The sequence below is a fragment of the Pseudoliparis swirei genome, chromosome 21, assembly GCF_029220125.1.
Source record: "Pseudoliparis swirei isolate HS2019 ecotype Mariana Trench chromosome 21, NWPU_hadal_v1, whole genome shotgun sequence".
NCBI lineage: Eukaryota > Metazoa > Chordata > Actinopteri > Perciformes > Liparidae > Pseudoliparis > Pseudoliparis swirei.
In genome coordinates, this window is record NC_079408.1 from 3,635,408 (window position 1) to 3,653,157 (window position 17,750).

At 40.8% G+C, this 17,750-nt stretch overlaps 1 protein-coding gene across 3 annotated transcripts in view; it reads left to right on the forward strand.

The window, feature by feature from the left end:
* Positions 1-17,750, forward strand: part of col4a6 (collagen, type IV, alpha 6) — a 95,684-nt gene that overhangs the window by 57,474 nt on the left and 20,460 nt on the right. For all 3 annotated transcript variants that reach the window (XM_056442296.1, XM_056442295.1, XM_056442298.1), the window contains 16 exons: positions 10,719-10,853; positions 10,961-11,005; positions 11,542-11,661; positions 12,015-12,080; positions 12,691-12,726; positions 12,855-12,917; positions 13,429-13,464; positions 13,587-13,628; positions 14,018-14,107; positions 14,350-14,403; positions 14,689-14,751; positions 14,866-14,910; positions 15,416-15,469; positions 15,996-16,065; positions 16,146-16,256; positions 16,344-16,493. In XM_056442296.1, coding sequence (XP_056298271.1) covers positions 10,719-10,853; positions 10,961-11,005; positions 11,542-11,661; positions 12,015-12,080; positions 12,691-12,726; positions 12,855-12,917; positions 13,429-13,464; positions 13,587-13,628; positions 14,018-14,107; positions 14,350-14,403; positions 14,689-14,751; positions 14,866-14,910; positions 15,416-15,469; positions 15,996-16,065; positions 16,146-16,256; positions 16,344-16,493 — 1,180 coding nt within the window. The remainder of the gene's footprint in view (positions 1-10,718; positions 10,854-10,960; positions 11,006-11,541; positions 11,662-12,014; positions 12,081-12,690; positions 12,727-12,854; positions 12,918-13,428; positions 13,465-13,586; positions 13,629-14,017; positions 14,108-14,349; positions 14,404-14,688; positions 14,752-14,865; positions 14,911-15,415; positions 15,470-15,995; positions 16,066-16,145; positions 16,257-16,343; positions 16,494-17,750) is intronic.

Genomic DNA, 17,750 nt, shown 5'->3' on the forward strand with positions numbered 1-17,750 from the left:
ACAAACATATTTATTTATTTATATATATGTATACATGTATATATGTATATATATATATTTATATAAATATATATTTATTTATTTATATAAATATTTATATATATATATATATACATACAACTTTTATTGAAGTGACAAAAAGTCTCCGGAGTCGATACAAATCATTTAGAAAAAGTGTGTGTGTGTGTGTGTGTCCCCACACTAAAAGCAGACTACCCGTGAGCGTCACTCTGTATCTCGGTCGCTATCCAAACATCAATTACTGTCTGACACAGAAGCCGGCACTTACCTGCTGCTCACACTATACCTGTGTTCAGGTAAATAACACATTACACCAGGTACCTGACACAGGTAAATGACACAGGGAACAGCACGGGCCCCTAAACGGCCACCGGATCACCTTCCTTAACTCACTCCTTTAAGCGGCGAGCTACTTTTCGGTTTTACTTTTGCGCTCGCGGCGTCGATCGTCGATGTTCACGGCTCTCGAGTCCTCAGGTGGAAAGCAGTTCAAGGTGCTTATGCTTATATCTCTCTCGTCAAAACTTGAAGAAAAGAAAAATACAAGTTTAGTTTCAGAGCGGGATGAATAAGGATCCTGTTAAAAGCTAGATTTTGGTTTATGCAACACATTAAAGATGTTAAACTTATTAATTCTAGCAGCAATGCAGTAACATATAATATTAATAATAATTATGTTATCCAAGGATGCTTTTCTTCAGCTTTGCCCCATGCAGACAGTAGCCACTTGTCCATTTGTTACTCTGGACCATTCAGACTAAATATTATCCATCCAAAAGTGTGAATTAATTTATTACGACATACCCCAAACTTATAAATGTATTAGACTGAACAAGTATACACACATGGGGGGGCAGGACACATGGAGATACCTCAGTTCTCATACTAACATGAACACCTGAAGTGTAAAAACCCATCAAACAAAACTAAAAAGAGTGTCCTCAAGTCCCTTAAACGGATCCCGGTCCTCTCATAGATAGAAATACAAGAACACACACACACACACACGAGTGACGCACCGGGCCATGTAAACCCGGCCCCGTCACTTTTATTCACTTTTATTGTGATCAATCTTTATACCCTGAACATCTCCAAAAGTACGAAGTGCCAAGAACTTGTCATCCTCATTCACTTTAATGGATAAGTCATCCATTTAATTTCACATGGGGATAAATAAAAATATATAATTTAGGTGCGTTGGCAACATCGGTAACACGGTGAACTTTACAGGTGATGCTCTGTTGATCCCCGAGGGGCAACGCTTGTCAGTTGTTAACCTGAACAAAGTTGTGCATGTCACGTGCAGGTGTGATTGTGTGCAGGTATGTCGCTCCAGAATATGCAAATATATCGACGATATGCGTCGATACATTTTCAACACGACGCGTCAGGGAACATTTTGAAGTCAAAATAACCAATTAAAGTTAAATAAATTGTTTCACATTCTGTAATTTGGCACTCTCAGATCAATATGAAGCTGTGTTTGCTTAGCTTAGCATAAACAGCTAGCCTAGCTCTTATTCAAAGTAAATAAAATCTGCCGACCACCAACACTAAAGCTCACAAATACACACTTTACCCATGTTGTTTGTTAACTTCACACAAGTGTTAACCAGCAGTCACTAATGCTAAGCTATGCTAACTAGTGCTAGCACGTTATATATATATTTTTATATATATAATTATTTATATATAAATATATATATTTATTTATATTTATATATAAATAAATATATTTATATATATATATATATATATATATAAATAGATATATATATATATTTATTACGAAGCATTCTCGTCTCGTATCGATCCGTGAGCCTCTTAGAAACAAACAAAAAAAGATCTTCTCGTTTTCGTTGTTTTATTCCCGCCGTTCCAACGTCGTTGGTGAACCTGCGCCGGTACCTCCGGAGGGCATCGAACCACCGGTGCTTTAATACAGGAGGAGGAGGAGGAGGAGGAGGAGCGACGTGCCGAGACATAGAAGTCTTTCCGTCCGGTGAATAAACGCGCCGATCACGCCCCTCTGTGTGCCGAACCGTCTTTATTTTTATCGCCGTGGATCTGTTCGGTGGATCTCGTCATCCGGAGCATCCATTGCTCCGGATGACGAGATCCTCCTCCACACCCCGAGCCGGGTGATGCAACATCCGACCCCGACACACACACGCCGGAAACACGGCCCAGACGGCGTGTGTCGGTTCTACTTGTTGTTGTTCTGTGAAGCCGACGGGTTCCACTTTGTCTCTGAAAGCTCGTGTTGGCATGTGTGTGACTGCTCCGAGTCGTCTTGGATCCATTCGGTCCAATAACATCCCCCCCCCCCCCACGGGGGTCAAAGGGCAGCGTCGGGGATGACAGGAAGGTCGCTGTGTGTTGGAGCGGTGGTTGTTAGGTCAACACACATTTCAAGTTACGGAGGAGTGTGTGTTTTATTTGATGTTTTAAAGGGAGGACTTCCTGGTTCGGTCACCGGGGGCAACGGGAAGATTCTGTGTAAAGTTTGTGGGAAATTCATCATTTTGAGAAGCAGAAAAATACAAACATACAGTACATATGTCTCTCTCTCTCTCTCTCTCCTTTTCCATCCATCCCTCCTTCTGAAGCTGAAAATACAAACATACATAGTATATAGAGTGTGAGACAGATAGAAAGAGTCTCTCTCTTTTCCTCTCTCTTTCTGTCTCTCTTTTTCTCTCTCTCTCTCCCCCTCTTTTTCTATCTCTCTTTCTCTCTTTACATACATAGTATATAAGTCGGTGAGACAGATAGAAAGAGCCCCTCTCTCTCTCTCTCGCTCTCTCTCGCCCAGACAACAAAAGGGGCGGCAGGAATAAAGGGTGCTCGGAGAGAGAGAGAGAGAGAGAGAGAGAGCTCTTTTAAAAGACGATGAGGGTAAAGTGATAGTGGATGTGTGTCTCGCTGGGATGGGAAGATAAGAGAAGGAGGGATGAAACCCCTTCTGCAGGGGGGGGGCTCTCGGTGAAAGACGCCGTCTCTCCATCCCTGAATTCCTTTACTTTAATCCTGAGAGAGAGAGAGAGAGAGAGAAAGAGAGAGAGGCTGGATCCCTTTTATGTCAAAACAGGAGGAAGAGGAAGATGAGACAGAAGAGAAGCTATAGGATAGAGGTGGAGAAAGAGGGAAGGATACAGGAAAGAGGTATTGAGGCTAGAGGGAAGATTTTGTGTATATTTTGCCAAACACACACAGACGGAGCTCAGGTTGCACTCAGGTGTGTGTGTGTGTGTGTGTGTGTGAGAGAGTGTGTGTGTGAGAGAGTGTGTGAGAGTGTGTATGAGTGTGTGTGTGTGTGTGTCTTCTTATCACACACACTCTTGGGCCCCTGCATGGCATTTTATCAGGCTAGAGTCTAAAAACAGGCCGGTGGTCTTTGTTTGGGCTTCGTCTCAGCAGAGACACACACACACACACACACACACACACACATATACGTTGACGTATAGCGCAGCCATTTTGTTCTTAGCCTTTGTCCCAAAATGTCTCGACAAAACAAAAAGCCGTCTCCTTGTCTTTCAATCTGAGCTGAAACGACAGAAAAGGGGGGATGCGATATCTAGCTTTGAACTTGTCACTTACACACACACACACACACACACACACACCTGACACTCATCCCCTCACCTAACACTGAGTATAGTCTTTCAAAGGGCAAAGGTCACGGCCAACACAAAGGCCATTGTAGACAAGAAGGTCAGGGCTCCAGGATCACAGACCTGGAGACAGACTGGACAAAGTGTGTGTGTCTCTTTATCCCCCCCCCCCCTTTATTCTCAGCTTCCTTACCTTCTGGGATATGTAGTGGCTTTAAATCCTATAACTTTATTTAATCACATGAATTAAAACAAAACTGACCTTTTGTATAAACGGAGGATAAAGAAGACAGAGAAAACTCTTAATGGATTAAAGTAAATGGATTTTTTTGTCTTTGTCGTCCTCCGTGGAGAATAAAGTTGTATTCAAGGATTAAAATCAGTCAATTTGTGGTTGAGATGTTCGTTTAAAAAGGTAAAACTAAGCAAACAGGAAGTCACGTCACTGTTTAGTTGAGCTGAGCTCAAAACTACAACGAACCAGACAACAGTAGAAGAAGAAATATCTTCCTGTTCCCAGTGCGCATTACTGCCCCCACATGGCCGCCTGAGGAACTACCGCCAACAGAAAGACTCCATAATGTAGAAGAAAAGGGATTTAAGTGGAAATGCCGGAGGGAAGGTGGAACTGGTTCCTCCTCTGTCTTCTCTGCACAGAGCAGGAATTAGACACTTCTGGGTGATCTCACAGACACACACACACACACACACACACACAAAACTAGTTATTACCGATTTTATAGGCTCTTGTGATTTGATGTGATGATGACGGCACAGTTATTTATGACATTTCCACACACACACTCACACACACAGACATTTAACACAAATCCGAACTATAATTTATTATATTTTCTTCGCCCCAACCTGCTCATGACTGAAGCTCAAACTTAGAGCTGTTAAACATGTAGATGCTCATCGCCTTTCAGAAGGATAAAAATACTTTAGGATTTGCAATCGTGTGTGTGTGTGTGTGTGTTTGTGGTTTGTCTGGAATCACATATGTCTATTTTAGGATTATTACGCAATTAAAAGTGAATTTATGAAGATGCTTTTGACTGCGACCCTAAGTATAGACGGAGGGTCAAAGAGGGATTACTGAACAGGTCTCCTGGAGGAGTCCCGGGCCCTGAAAGGCCTGAGCTTCTGTTTGAACTTACTGATAACATGTCACATTGGGGTCATTACCAAAAACAAGAAGCAAAACAACAACAAAGACATGCAGAACAACCTAAAAGAGAAACACAATATCTTCAAAGAGATACTAAAGAAACAAAAAGTAACAAAACATCTTCAAATAGTTACAAAACATCTTCAAAGAGATACAAAACAAACAAAAAGAGTTACAAAACATCTTCAAAGAGATACTAAAGAAACAAAAAGTAACAAAACATCTTCAAATAGTTACAAAACAACCAAAAAGAGTAACAAAACATTAATAAAGAGACACAAAACAAACAAGAAAACACACAAAACAAACAAAAAGAGACACAAAACAATTACAGAGTGATCCAAAATAGGGGGGGGGGCGGGGGGCTCATAATCCGTCCATGCGGGGGGGCCTCACCTGTTGGGGGGCTTCTGATTGGATCAGGAGGAAATACAGCTGCTGTATTCTCTATCTCTGGACTTGTAGAGGAAAAGTCCCACGCTGCTGATTGCCACACTCACACACACTCACACACACACACACACACACACACACACACTGATACAGAAAATATGCACATTTGAACAAACTCTGCAGGAATCTGAAATCCTATCTAAACACAGCTGGCTGGAGCTCGTCTTCACACACAAACCACGAGGTTCACTCAGCGCATATTTTTTAACGCGTCCGATGAATCAAATCTTTTTTTGTTGTCTTCCACATTCTCAGACGTCTCTGGCGTCAACACACTTCAGCGTTTGTTTGTAAATGACGGCTGGGCCCAGTTGGTATTTGTGACACCCGGCGTTCTGCAGGTCGAGGTTCTGGTGGTCGCATGCGGAGAACCGTCACCACTAGAGGCAGAAAGAATGTGCAATCAATGCAGTTCTCATCCTTAGAGGTTGACTGATGCTCTTCTAATTACACCGTTGCACCTTTTTATCTTACCGGGGATTTAGCTCGATTAACTTCTGAAATTTTACATAGAGATAGTTGCCGATTGTCTTTGAATTTGGTCGATATATATTTGGTTATAAACAAGTCGGAGTAGCGTACAAACCAAACAAAAAGATTAACAAAACATCTTCTCAAAGAGATACAAAACAACCAAAAAGAGTAACATTAAATCTTCAAAGAGATACAAAACAAACAAAGAGTAACAAAACATCTTCAAAGAGATACAAAACAAACAAAGAGTAACAAAACATCTTCAAAGAGATACTAAACAAACAAAGAGACTAACAAAACATCTTCAAAGAGATACAAAAATACAAAAAGAGTAACAAAACATCTTCAAAGAGATACAAAACAAACAAAAAGAGTAACAAAATATCTTCAAAGAGATACAAAACAACCAAAAAGAGTAACAAAACATCTTCAAATAGATACAAAACAAACAAAGAGAGTAACAAAACATCTTCATAGAGATACAAAACATCTTCAAAGAGATACACAAAAACTAAAAGAGTAACAAAACATCTTCAAAGAGATACACAACAACCAATTGTATCTGATTATCTTGATTAACTTGATTAATTAAATGCCGATTGTCTGTAAAGTTGGTCAATATTTGCCCTTTATTTAACGATACAATAAAAAGCGTTTACCTGAGATTAAAGGGAACAGAAGTACATTTTACAGGTGACTTGAATTAATTACCTTTAATTAAATATGCGGATGTCTTCATGTCACAATAACCAGACGTCTGCATTCATCACCTTTAGTCCCTTTTTTGGCTCTTTTTTGCATATTTGTGCTACTCTATCTATCAAATAAATACTAGTTTTGAAAGAAGTGCTTTTTTAAAAGCCAAAATGTAACTTTACGTGTTGAAACAACGAGATCTTTACAAATTGCGTGCAGCCATATTAGATCTTGTTATCGTGTTCATCCACATGACCTCAGCTGTGACATCTGTACGTCACTCTTAACGGTCTTAAAGGTTCAAAACGAGCCCCCCCAGTGCACCAATTAGTTAAAGTTTTTAGGGCCGTGGAGTGAAGAATCCTGTGTTTATTTTTATGGCTTTACCTTAACAGCTCATCTCGAGCAAAGCATCATGGGAATTTTATGTTTTTTAGTTTTTTCTTCCGTTGGAGAAACCCCCAAAACTGTTTTTTCCCTCACTTGTTTCGGGCTCGTCATGTTTTTCATTTAAAAAGGAAGAAAACAAAAGTGTTCGCACTTTGGTTGCGTCCTCGTGCCGCAGCTCACTCCCTGTCCCGAATTCATGACATCATCACCGTGGGACGGGGGGTGGGGGAGGGTGTCGCACCCCTCAATGCTAATGGGATTTTTTTTATTGGAGGGGAAAGCATCTGGATGGAAAAGAGACAACAGGTTGTTTGTTTTTAATGGCGGACCAATTTCTACAGACAGATGAGTCAGATGTGCAGAGGAAGGGTGGGAATGAGTCTGGAGAGATGCATGCTGGGAGGCCTACTGGGACTTTCTTTTCCAAGTCCTCTCTCTCTCTCTCTCTCTCTCTCTCTCTCATCCCGAGCAGGACAGACATGTCTGAGATAAGGATGAGAGGTGTTTTGGTTCGCCGGTGGGAAAAAAGGACATCGCAACCTAAACTTTCCCACCTCGAGAGGATTCCCCCTCTTTCTCCCGTGTGTGTGTGTGTGTGTGTGTTTGTGTGTGTGTGTGTGTGTGTGTGTGTGTGTGTGTGTGTGTAGTTGAGTGTGGGAGCTGCTAAGTGTTTTTTTTACCACATTCTTGTTGCCCCTTTTTCTTTCGTGGGGCGTTTGAGGTTCTGCCCGACCTGTACTTAGGTGATCAAACTGTAAAACTTGCACCCAAAAACCCAACATCCCCCCCCCCCTCCATCCCCCGCGCTGCACCCATCACCGTCGCCGGCAAGCATGCGGTGTGACAGCTAAAATCTCCCCCCCCCTCTCGCAGCTCACAACAATGCGTCCACGATAAACCCTCGGAGGGCCCCGAGGGTGTGTGTGTTCGCGGGGTTTGTGGGTGTACATGCGTTGGTGGACAACACACACACACACACACACGTGCGCGCTGTTTTTCACACGCATAGTGGCTAGAATCTGTCGGCCCAAGCACTCCCCGCCCCCCCGACCAGGAAGTGAGGTCGGCCCCGACGGGAGCGGTAAGTCCAGACAGCTTAGCGGGCCAGAATGGGCCCCATTGTGCCCTTTGTGCTGGAGGGGCTTTGGGCCCACAAACTGACCAGTCTGCTGGAAGGTGATGGGGCTGGAAGGTCGGGGCCGGAGACCCGGCGGGCCGAGACCCGTGAAAACAGACGGGGATGCCAACTGGCGAGGGAGACGGAGGCTCAAATGTGACTCTGTGTCTTTAAAGAGGAAAAATACTGTATTTGTACAATATGTGCAAACCAGACATATTTTATTTGAGCGTTAACTCAAATGTAACCAATTACGAATGTAGCGTTTTAAGGAGATCTATAGCAGCAGAAATGGAATATAATATTAAAAGTATGCTTTGTTTCCTGTATAATCACTTGAAAATGAGAATGTTTGTATATCTTTGCTCAGAATGGACAAACTGGAACATGGGGAGAAGTTTTAGTTTGGTTGTAATCTGCAGCCTCACCACTAGATGGTGCCAGATCTCTGGTTCTTTCTATTGTCAAAATGACAAACTGAAAGATATTCTTTACTTTTTTAGGATTATGATTCGATGCAGTTGTAAGGATTAGCATAGATTATTTAAAAGGGAGACAAAAAACCACTACAAAGAGATACAAAACAACCAAAAAGAGTAACAAAACATCTTCAAATAGATACAAAACAACCAAAAAGAGTAACAAAACATCTTCAAAGAGATACAAAACAACCAAAAAGAGAAACAAAACATCTTCAAAGAGATACAAAACAACCAGAAAGAGTAACAAAACATCTTCAAAGAGATACAAAACAATCAAAAAGAGTAACAAAACATCTTCAAAGAGATACAAAACAGCCAAATAGAGTAACAACACATCTTCAAAGAGATAAACAAATAGAGTAACAACACATCTTCAAATGGTTTGTTCCTGCAGATGAAAAATGATTTAATTCTCACATGCAGGTTTTCTCTGAGTGTTGCTGACCAGTGTGTGACGGTAGATCGCCACCTAGTGGTCATTTTCAGGCTGCAGCTAAAATCTGAGGGTTTAACACCACTCTTTTTTTTCATTGGTTCCCCCCCTTCTCTCTCTTTTTAGTTCCCTTTCATCCTTTCACTTTTATCTCCACTCTGTGATCTTCTTCCTCCGCCGACTAACTTCATGAGTTCCATGCCATGTTAGGGAATAAACAGAGACGCCCGACCACGGAGGACCGCTCTGAAGATTAGATAGTTAGCAGCTTATTTATCTTTTGTAAAATAAAAAAAACCCGTACTGTCAAACAGACGGCCTAGTCTTTGAAGGTCACCCCCCCCCCACCTCCCCTCCTGTGACCCTGAAGAACAGAGACTAGAAAAGGAGGCAACCCCCAAAACTCCTCCGAACGGTCGGGGACTCGAGCGAGATGGAGGACGAGAAGGAAGGAAGGAAGGCGTGAGAGAAAGTGTAGGAACCCTCGTGTATTTGAAACCAGGTGTCGTAGCCAGACATCGTTACAGCCTGTCATTACTGATACCTGCCCCCCCGCCCCCCTAAAGCTGATTCAGGATCATTGTGGCGTAAACTTGTACATGGCGTTAAACACCCGATACACAAAACTATTACTTTATTGTTTAAACTTTATGTGAAGTTTGAGTTTTTTTTATCTCAAAGTTAAATTTCCCTCATTGCTTGATTGTAAAAACATATTTATATATGTTTTAATCCCTTTTGATATTTTTCACCCTCTTCCGGGACGATGGAGATCGGTACCACTCCCGTGTTTTCGTCCATTTTCTGATATGAAGCCTGAGCCAGCGGGTCAAGTTAGCGTAGCTTAGCATAAAGACTGGAAACGAAGGGGAACAGCTAGCCTGGCATTGCTACAGCAGCTCCACACGTCACTTTAATCTCCTTTTCTTCCCAAAAGCTGTCGTATATTTAAAAACGTGTGCCGTACAGAATGAAACGGAGAGTTTTACACAAGAGGGTATTCATTATATTTGTTAACTCCACCCAGCTGGTGCTCCCTGCAGGGTAAAACAAGCGCTACAGATGGTTTGTATCTTGGTATTTGACCTTTTGTTGGATTTGTTGCATCACAGTTGTGTGTCTGTAATATATGAATGAGACCAGGTGTTACCTTCCTTTTCATAATGAAGGGTGTAGGCATCCTCTATGTGTGTGTGTGTGTTTTTACCTAACTCTATTGTACTCCTTTAAAGTAAACAAAGTTTAGGAATATGCATCTTGATAATCAAATCTTCTGCTTTGCATTGACCCTGAAAATCTGTGGCCCCAAAATGTTATTCTAAAAATAAAAGTGTTAATTAATATTTTAAAAAGCTAATTTCTAAACCCGCACGCCGCTCCAAAAACAGTATTATAATCTCCCCCCCCCCTTTTTATCATCTTTAAGCAATAAATAAACATAATAATAACATCTAAAAGAAAAATACATACAAATAATATATTTATTATTATTTTGTATTCGTCATTTTTAGTGTATGTTAATTAAATACAGTATTTCAAACTAGAATAACGTCTCCTATGAAGACATAGTTGATATCACATTTTTTAAGTATTAGAAATGAACTAAATGATGGTGTGTTATGATTCATGTAATAAATGTTTATATACTGAATATATAATATTCAATATATAATATAATAATTAATTATATGAGCTTTCTTCTCTTCTTTATCCGATTTTTGTCTATTTAAATAAAAGACGCCTCCCATCGGTCATTTTATTGAATCCCACGAAGCCGCAAATAATAATAAAGAAAATTATTCTTATTTATCTGTTTTGATATTAGATTTATTTACTGATTGTCTGTTCTTCCCTCTCCTCTCAGGGTCGCCCGGGGACCCTCGGTGATGTGGGTCAGAGTGGACCCGAGGGCCCCCGTGGGGGTCTGGGCCCCTCCGGGCCCAAAGGAGAGAAGGGCCACAATGGACTGAAAGGACCGTCCGGTTCCAAAGGAGACAAGGTGGGCGAGGAAATATCGATTGATTTCAATTGTAATTGCAGTTGCATGTTTCCACCACCTGGTGTCGCTGTTGAGCTGGTCGTTAATGATGCTGTCTGCTCACACAGGGGCCAATGGGGGTCCCCGGGTTCCGAGGAACTGACGGAGTACCTGTAAGTACTTAAATACACAACATGAATTCAAATACTCAGGATCATCAAGGATTTGGGTCCATATATATATATATATACCCATTTTTCTTGCATTATATATATATATATAGACCCAAATATATATATAATGCAAGAAAATGAGTGTTTACAATATAGAATAATTTTATGTAAAAATAAATATATTTGCAACACTACTAGACTACAAATCAAACATTAGAATGTTTTTATATAATTTAATATTAGTCATTTTAAGTATATGTTCATTAAATACAGTATTTTCAACAACAATAATGTCTCCTATGAAGACATAATTGATATGCAATTTAAATTTTTAAATGTTATATTGTCATTTAATTATCCGCTGCTGTTTAATTTTAATTAATGTATTACTCCTATGCTCCAACATCATGGCCTCAGTGCCCCGTACATTTTATGATGTGTAAATATTTGAATAAAACATTTTAATGTAGCCTCCTTCATGCTACATTAAATTAAAGATAAAGAAATGAAAGGATGTCCGCCCTCTGTCTCTTCAGGGTCACCCCGGTCAGGCCGGAGGACGAGGACCGGTGGGTCTGGACGGGTGTAACGGAACCCGAGGAGAAACCGGAGCGCCCGGATACGGGACCGGAGGGCCTGGACTACCGGGATTTGCCGTGAGGACAAAAACATTTTTATTTCTCTTTTTATTACATTATTACTTTTAAAAATATATATTTTTTAAATGGTGTTATTATTAATGTATTACTTTGCTTTCCTTCTTTTTATTAGTTTATTACCTTTATCATTTCATTACTTTTCTATTAGTTTATTACTTTTTATTACTTTATTATTTAATATTTGTTACTTTTTATTCCTTTTTTATTCCTTTTATACTTTTTATTCCTTTTTTACTTTTTATAATTTTTTAACTTTTTATTACCTTTTTACTTTTTAAAACTTGTTTTACTTCAAATACTTTTGTTTGTTTGTGATATTGATCTCCATCTATAAATCTTTCCTCCAACAGGGTCCTTATGGGCCGAAGGGTCAGAAGGGAGAACCTCGATTCATCTCTCGTGGAAACGGTCTCACGGTAACTTCTTCTTCTTCTTCTTCTTTTTTCTTTTTTTTCTTGGGTTTATTTCATAACGGACAGATTAATAAAAACATTTCAGTCAATGTGCCAAGAGGCTATTTTTCATCTGTAGTCACAGTTCTTCTTCTTCTTCTTCTTGTTCTTGTTCTTCTTCTTCTTCTTCTTCTTCTTCTTCTTGTTTTTCTTGTTCTTGTTCTTCTTCTTGTTCTTGTTTTTCTTCTTCTTCTTCTCCCTCCTCTTCTTCTTCTTCTTCTTGTTTTTCTTCTTCTTCTTCTCCCTCCTCTTCTTCTTCATATTTTTCTTCTAGTTCTTGTTTTTCTTCTTCTTCTACTTCATCTTCATCTTCTTCTTTGACTTCTGTCCTTTTGGTAAACGACGAGGTTTTGGAATCTCTTTTCCTTCGTCAGCACTGAGCCTGCAGTCTTGGATGTGGCCACTAGGTGGTGCTAAAGAGGGTTTATTCTCAGCATGATTGTATATATGTTCTTCTGAATTAAAAAGTGTTGATACAAATGATTTCAAGTTTACTTTTATAAAAATAAAAATAAATAACGAGGATCGTGCTCATCTGTTTATTTATTTTTAATATTTTGTGTCCTTTCTTTAGAGTTACCCAGGATCGCAAGGAGCAGGAGGTCAACCTGTAAGATTTACCTACATCGTGCATCAATAAATAATCAATAAATAAACTTTAAATGAAATAAATAAACTTTAAATGCAATAAATAAACTTTAAATGGAACGTTCTGACCGGTTGGTTTTCTCTCTGCAGGGTAGCCCAGGTCCGACTGGTCCTTCCGGGTCTCCGGGTTCGAATGGTCCTGAGGGGTTCTCCGTATGTTACATTATCCATTTCCCTTCCTCTGACTCCGCCTCTTAATGTCTTCTTCATTTAATCAGTTAAACACGAGTCATTATTTCTATTATAAACTAATAAAGTAAATTATTTGAAATTGAATCCCACAACATACTTAATTATTATTCATCAAATTATAGTTTTATATTTTTGTTAAATATTTTTTTGACATTGTATTTCAAGATTGTAACTTTTTTTAAAGTATATAAATACAGATTTAATTTCTGATAAATTAGTAGTAATTACTATTATTACATAATTGCATAATCTTATATTTTTGTTAAATATTTTTGGGCATTTTATTTCAAGATTTTAACTTTTTTAAAGTATATTCTATTAAATTAGTAGTAATTACATAATTCGTCAAACATGTTCTAAAGTTATATTTTTGTATTTTTACCAGCTTTTTAAATTCTCTGAGATATTTGAATCCATCAAAGTATATTTGATGTCCGTGTGTTGCTAACTGAGCCTTGTGGTCCGTGTGCAGGGCCCGCCTGGCCCACCCGGGCCTCCAGGACCAATGGTGAGTAAACAATAGAGTCCTCTGATTTACTCTATTACATTATAATAGATACAGTTTTGATATTAAACGTCGTTGCTGTTCTTCCTCCGAGTGTTTGAGTTGAACCCCGTTGTGTCTTTTAGGGAAGCCAGAGTGACGGGTACGTCGGAGAGAAAGGAGACAAGGTACACACACACACACACACACACACACACACTTTTTAAACGCTCGTTACAGTCTGGTGTGTGCGTTAGCGTAGCTTAGCACAAAGCGCAGCAGGAAGTAGCTCGTCCTGCTGAGTGGCATTTATTTTTGACGAAAATATGTAATTTAATCTATTTTTAGGACGTTTCTTTCAGCTTGAAGTTCAACGGCCTAGCCTAGCATGCTACGCTGCCTCGTGCTAAGCTAACTGTGGCTAACACGCAGGGCGGTCTGCAGAGGCCGTCGTCAGGCACTCGATTGGTTTAAAACATGGATGGGTTGCAGCCTCACGGGTTCCTCATCATGTGGTTCCTCTTCATGCCCCGCCCCCTGCCCCTGATTGGCTAACGGCGTGTTGTGTGTATTCCAGGGCGACGTGGGTCTTCCCGGACCCAGCGGGACCCCCGGAGACGGGTCGCTACGAAGTGAACAAACTCTCACTATCTACAAAGGAGACAAGGTAACACAGCAAGGACACACACACATGTACACACACACACACACACATGTACACACACACACATGTACACACACACACGCACACACATGTACACACACACACGCACACACTTGTGGTGGGGTTTCGCCATAAAAGTGGGAAAAAGAAATGAGGAAAACATTCTATTATAAGCCGGGTGTTTGTTGTTGTTGTTGTTGTTGTGTAATCCAACATGGCGCCTCATGTTCATGTTTGTCTCTAAGGGGGAACCGGGCCTGAGAGGCATCAGAGGCTTCACCGGACCGGTTGGCAGACCTGTGAGTTGTTGTTGTTGTTGTTGATGTTGTTGTTCTTCTTCTTCTTACTCCTTCATTCCCTCCTTCCTCTTCCTTTTCCTTCTTCTCCTTCTTCTTCCCCTCCTTCCTCTTCCTTCTTCTTCCCCTCCCTACTCTTCCTCCTTCTTCCCCTCTTTCCTTTTCCTTCTTCTTCTTTCTCCTCCTTTTCTTCCTTCTTCTTCTTCTTCTCCCAGAAACATGCATTTTAATGCAACAATTCAATGAGTGAAATCCCCCCTTCTTCCCCCCCCCCTCTCTTAATTCCAGGGACCTTTCGGCTATCCCGGTGAATTTGGAGAGAAGGGCATCCCCGGATACCCCGGGGCCAGAGTAAGAGCAGCTGACCTTTAGCCTTTAGTCATGAGGTCAAACACGGCGTCTCACCTTTCCTTTCCCTCTTCTTCTTCTGTGGTGGATGTTGTCTCCCCCCCCCTCCCCCCACAGGGTCTTCCTGGTTTCAACGGCCCCCCCGGATCTACAGGACAACAGGTGGGATGTTTAATAACACTTATTCTAAGGACTATAAGAACTGAGATGAGCTATTTATAGAGGAAATACTCATTTCTGATTATTAATTCATAATTAATTAATTAATTAATTGATTAAATTAATCCTGGTTTACTGAATTCAAATGATTTATTTTTTTATATTATAATAATATTTTTATGTCCTGCAGCGATACAATAAATACCAAGTGGCACATTCCATGTTTTATTTGAGTAAATGAACACTAAAATGCACTCTATTATTATTATTATTATTATTATTATCATCAATATATTAACATTAAAGCATGTATTTTTTATAGATATAGTACTATCTTATAATTTCACTACTTTGCAATACATGAATGTATTTATTGACAAGTAGCTCACACACACACACAAACACAGAGCCATTAAATGATGAATAACACTACAAAGTCAACAAATAAACAACAACAACAACAATATAATCGTGGGACTGAACCGTTGTTTCTGTTTTGTCCCGTCAGGGACTGATGGGCTCTCCCGGTTACTCGGGGCAATCAGGATACCCGGGACCAAAGGTAACGCGAGTGTGTGTGTGTGTGTGTGTGTGTGTGTGTGTGTGTGTGTGTGTGTTTGTCTCTGCACACACTGCCCGTTGACGTTGAGTGTGTCACCGTGCCCCAGCTCCACGCTGCATACCAAACTGCAGATGATATCTAATAATCTGTTATTACTTTCTTTCAGCTCTTAGAAACTCCTTTATTATTATTTTGTTACTTTTACTCAACTTCTCACTTAAAACCTGCTTAGAATAAACTTTGTCTATAAAACGGCTTTGGTCCTGCGATACCCCTTTCTCACCAGCAGATGGCGCCAGTGTTTTTTCATAATATTTTTATTGTTGTTGTTTAATTGGGTAAACAATTCCTGCAATACCCTTTTCTCACCGGCCGATGGCGCCAGTGTCTCTTTAATATTATAATTTTTTTGCCACGCTGAAGAAAATTAGATTAAAACTTATCTTGGTGGTGAAAATAAATACCCTGTAAGTCATTATTATGATGCCAAATCTCCGCTCACGTTGTTTTCTTTTGTCTCCGTCAGGGAGACCTCGGCGGCCCCGGGGCCCCCGGACCCCCCGCCTACGTCAGTGGGTCGAACACAGCTGTTCAAGGTACCGCACCACCCGGTCTCACAGCGTCACGGATCCATCACAGGTCGTTGAGTGTCTCTCTCTTCTCTGATTGGCTGCAGGACCGACAGGTAACCTGGGTCACAACGGCCTCCCCGGGGCCCCCGGCGACCAGGGATTCCCAGGATACGCGGGACCCCCGGGCCGACCAGGAGTCGGTGGTTTTGGCACCGGTAGGAGCTGAGATGCAACCGGGGTTTGGTTCTGAGATTTAAAGTACAGATTCGATTCCAACCCCAAATATGTCGTCGTCGATATAGGTTTTTCCGGATCCCCCGGTTTTCCCGGGACCGCCGGCCCCAAGGGCGAGAAAGGCAACCAAGGCATACCGGGCTACGGCTTCGAAGGAGGACCCGGCAGCCCCGGACACCCCGGACCCGCCGGCAACCCCGGACCTCAGGGCCCCGCTAGTACGTTGACGCACACACACACTCATAAAACGACCTGACAATAAGCTCCGCCTCCTTCACAGATGGTCTCGACGAGGGCAGGATCCCGATCACCGAGAAACCTGCAGATATTTTATGTTTATTTAACTTTGAGCAGGATGCTAAAATAAGTCGATTTGTTGGTATGAATAAGACGAGGATGCAGAGTCTTCATCATCCGACGGTTGGCGTTAGAAAAATAGATTTATTTTTTGCACTTTTACTGGCCATAAAACAGCCATTTTGTCTCTTGAAGTGTAAAACCAGATAAAACCTTTGAAGCATCTTGGCTGACTTGGTTTAACTGTCCTCAAAAGGCTTTTCCGTTGGACCGTGCATCATCTATCCCGAGTGGTCCAGGCCCAAAGGCAGGTATCCTAAAATGTGGCCATATTGCCATAGTCGCCATGGCAATATTCAGCCGGTGAAAAGTTAACCTAAAAAAAACAATTAAAAAAACGCAACTTTCAGCTTCTTTTAAAATAAATATATAAATATATTTAACGCTATACGCTGTGGAGGGTGCGGTGGTAAGTATAGTTGAGAAGAGGCGCATTCTTCTACTCCAAGCTGCTTTTCTCCTCTTTGGCCACAAGGTGTCGCCACCTGCTGTCGCGCAATTCACTGATTTTACATGGACGTCAATGCATGGCAGCGGCAGTTGTTCGCAAACGTTTTTTTGTTTTTTGTTTTAGCGTACACGATGAAAAGAAGAATTTTTTTTAATGACAATAAATATATACACACAGGAGGCGGAGTTAAAACATGTGAGAGACCAAAAGAAAAAGTCCATATGGGTTTAAGTGTACGCTATATTTATAGTATCTTCACCGCTTTACATTGTCTGTGTTTTACAGGGATAAGTTCCAAAGTCACAACAACAACAACAACACAAACAAACCTGCAGTTCCAAGATAAAGCGGTGAAAATATTAAAAAATATAGTCTACAAGTAAACTTATATTATAATTTTGGTGCAGCACTACATTGCTTTGCTTTCTGCTTCTCCGGAATCCATCTTAATACACCGAACAAGGATAAGTAGCTCAATTAGTATAGCTTCAAATAATCCGTACTGTCCCTTTAAGGCATACTGTCCCTTTAAGGCTTACTGTCCCTTTAAGGTGTAATGTCCCTTTAAGGCATGCTGTCCCTTTAAGGCATAATGTCCCTTTAAGGCATCCTGTCCCTTTGAGACGTACTGTCCCTTTAAGGCATACTGTCTCTTTCTGGTATACTG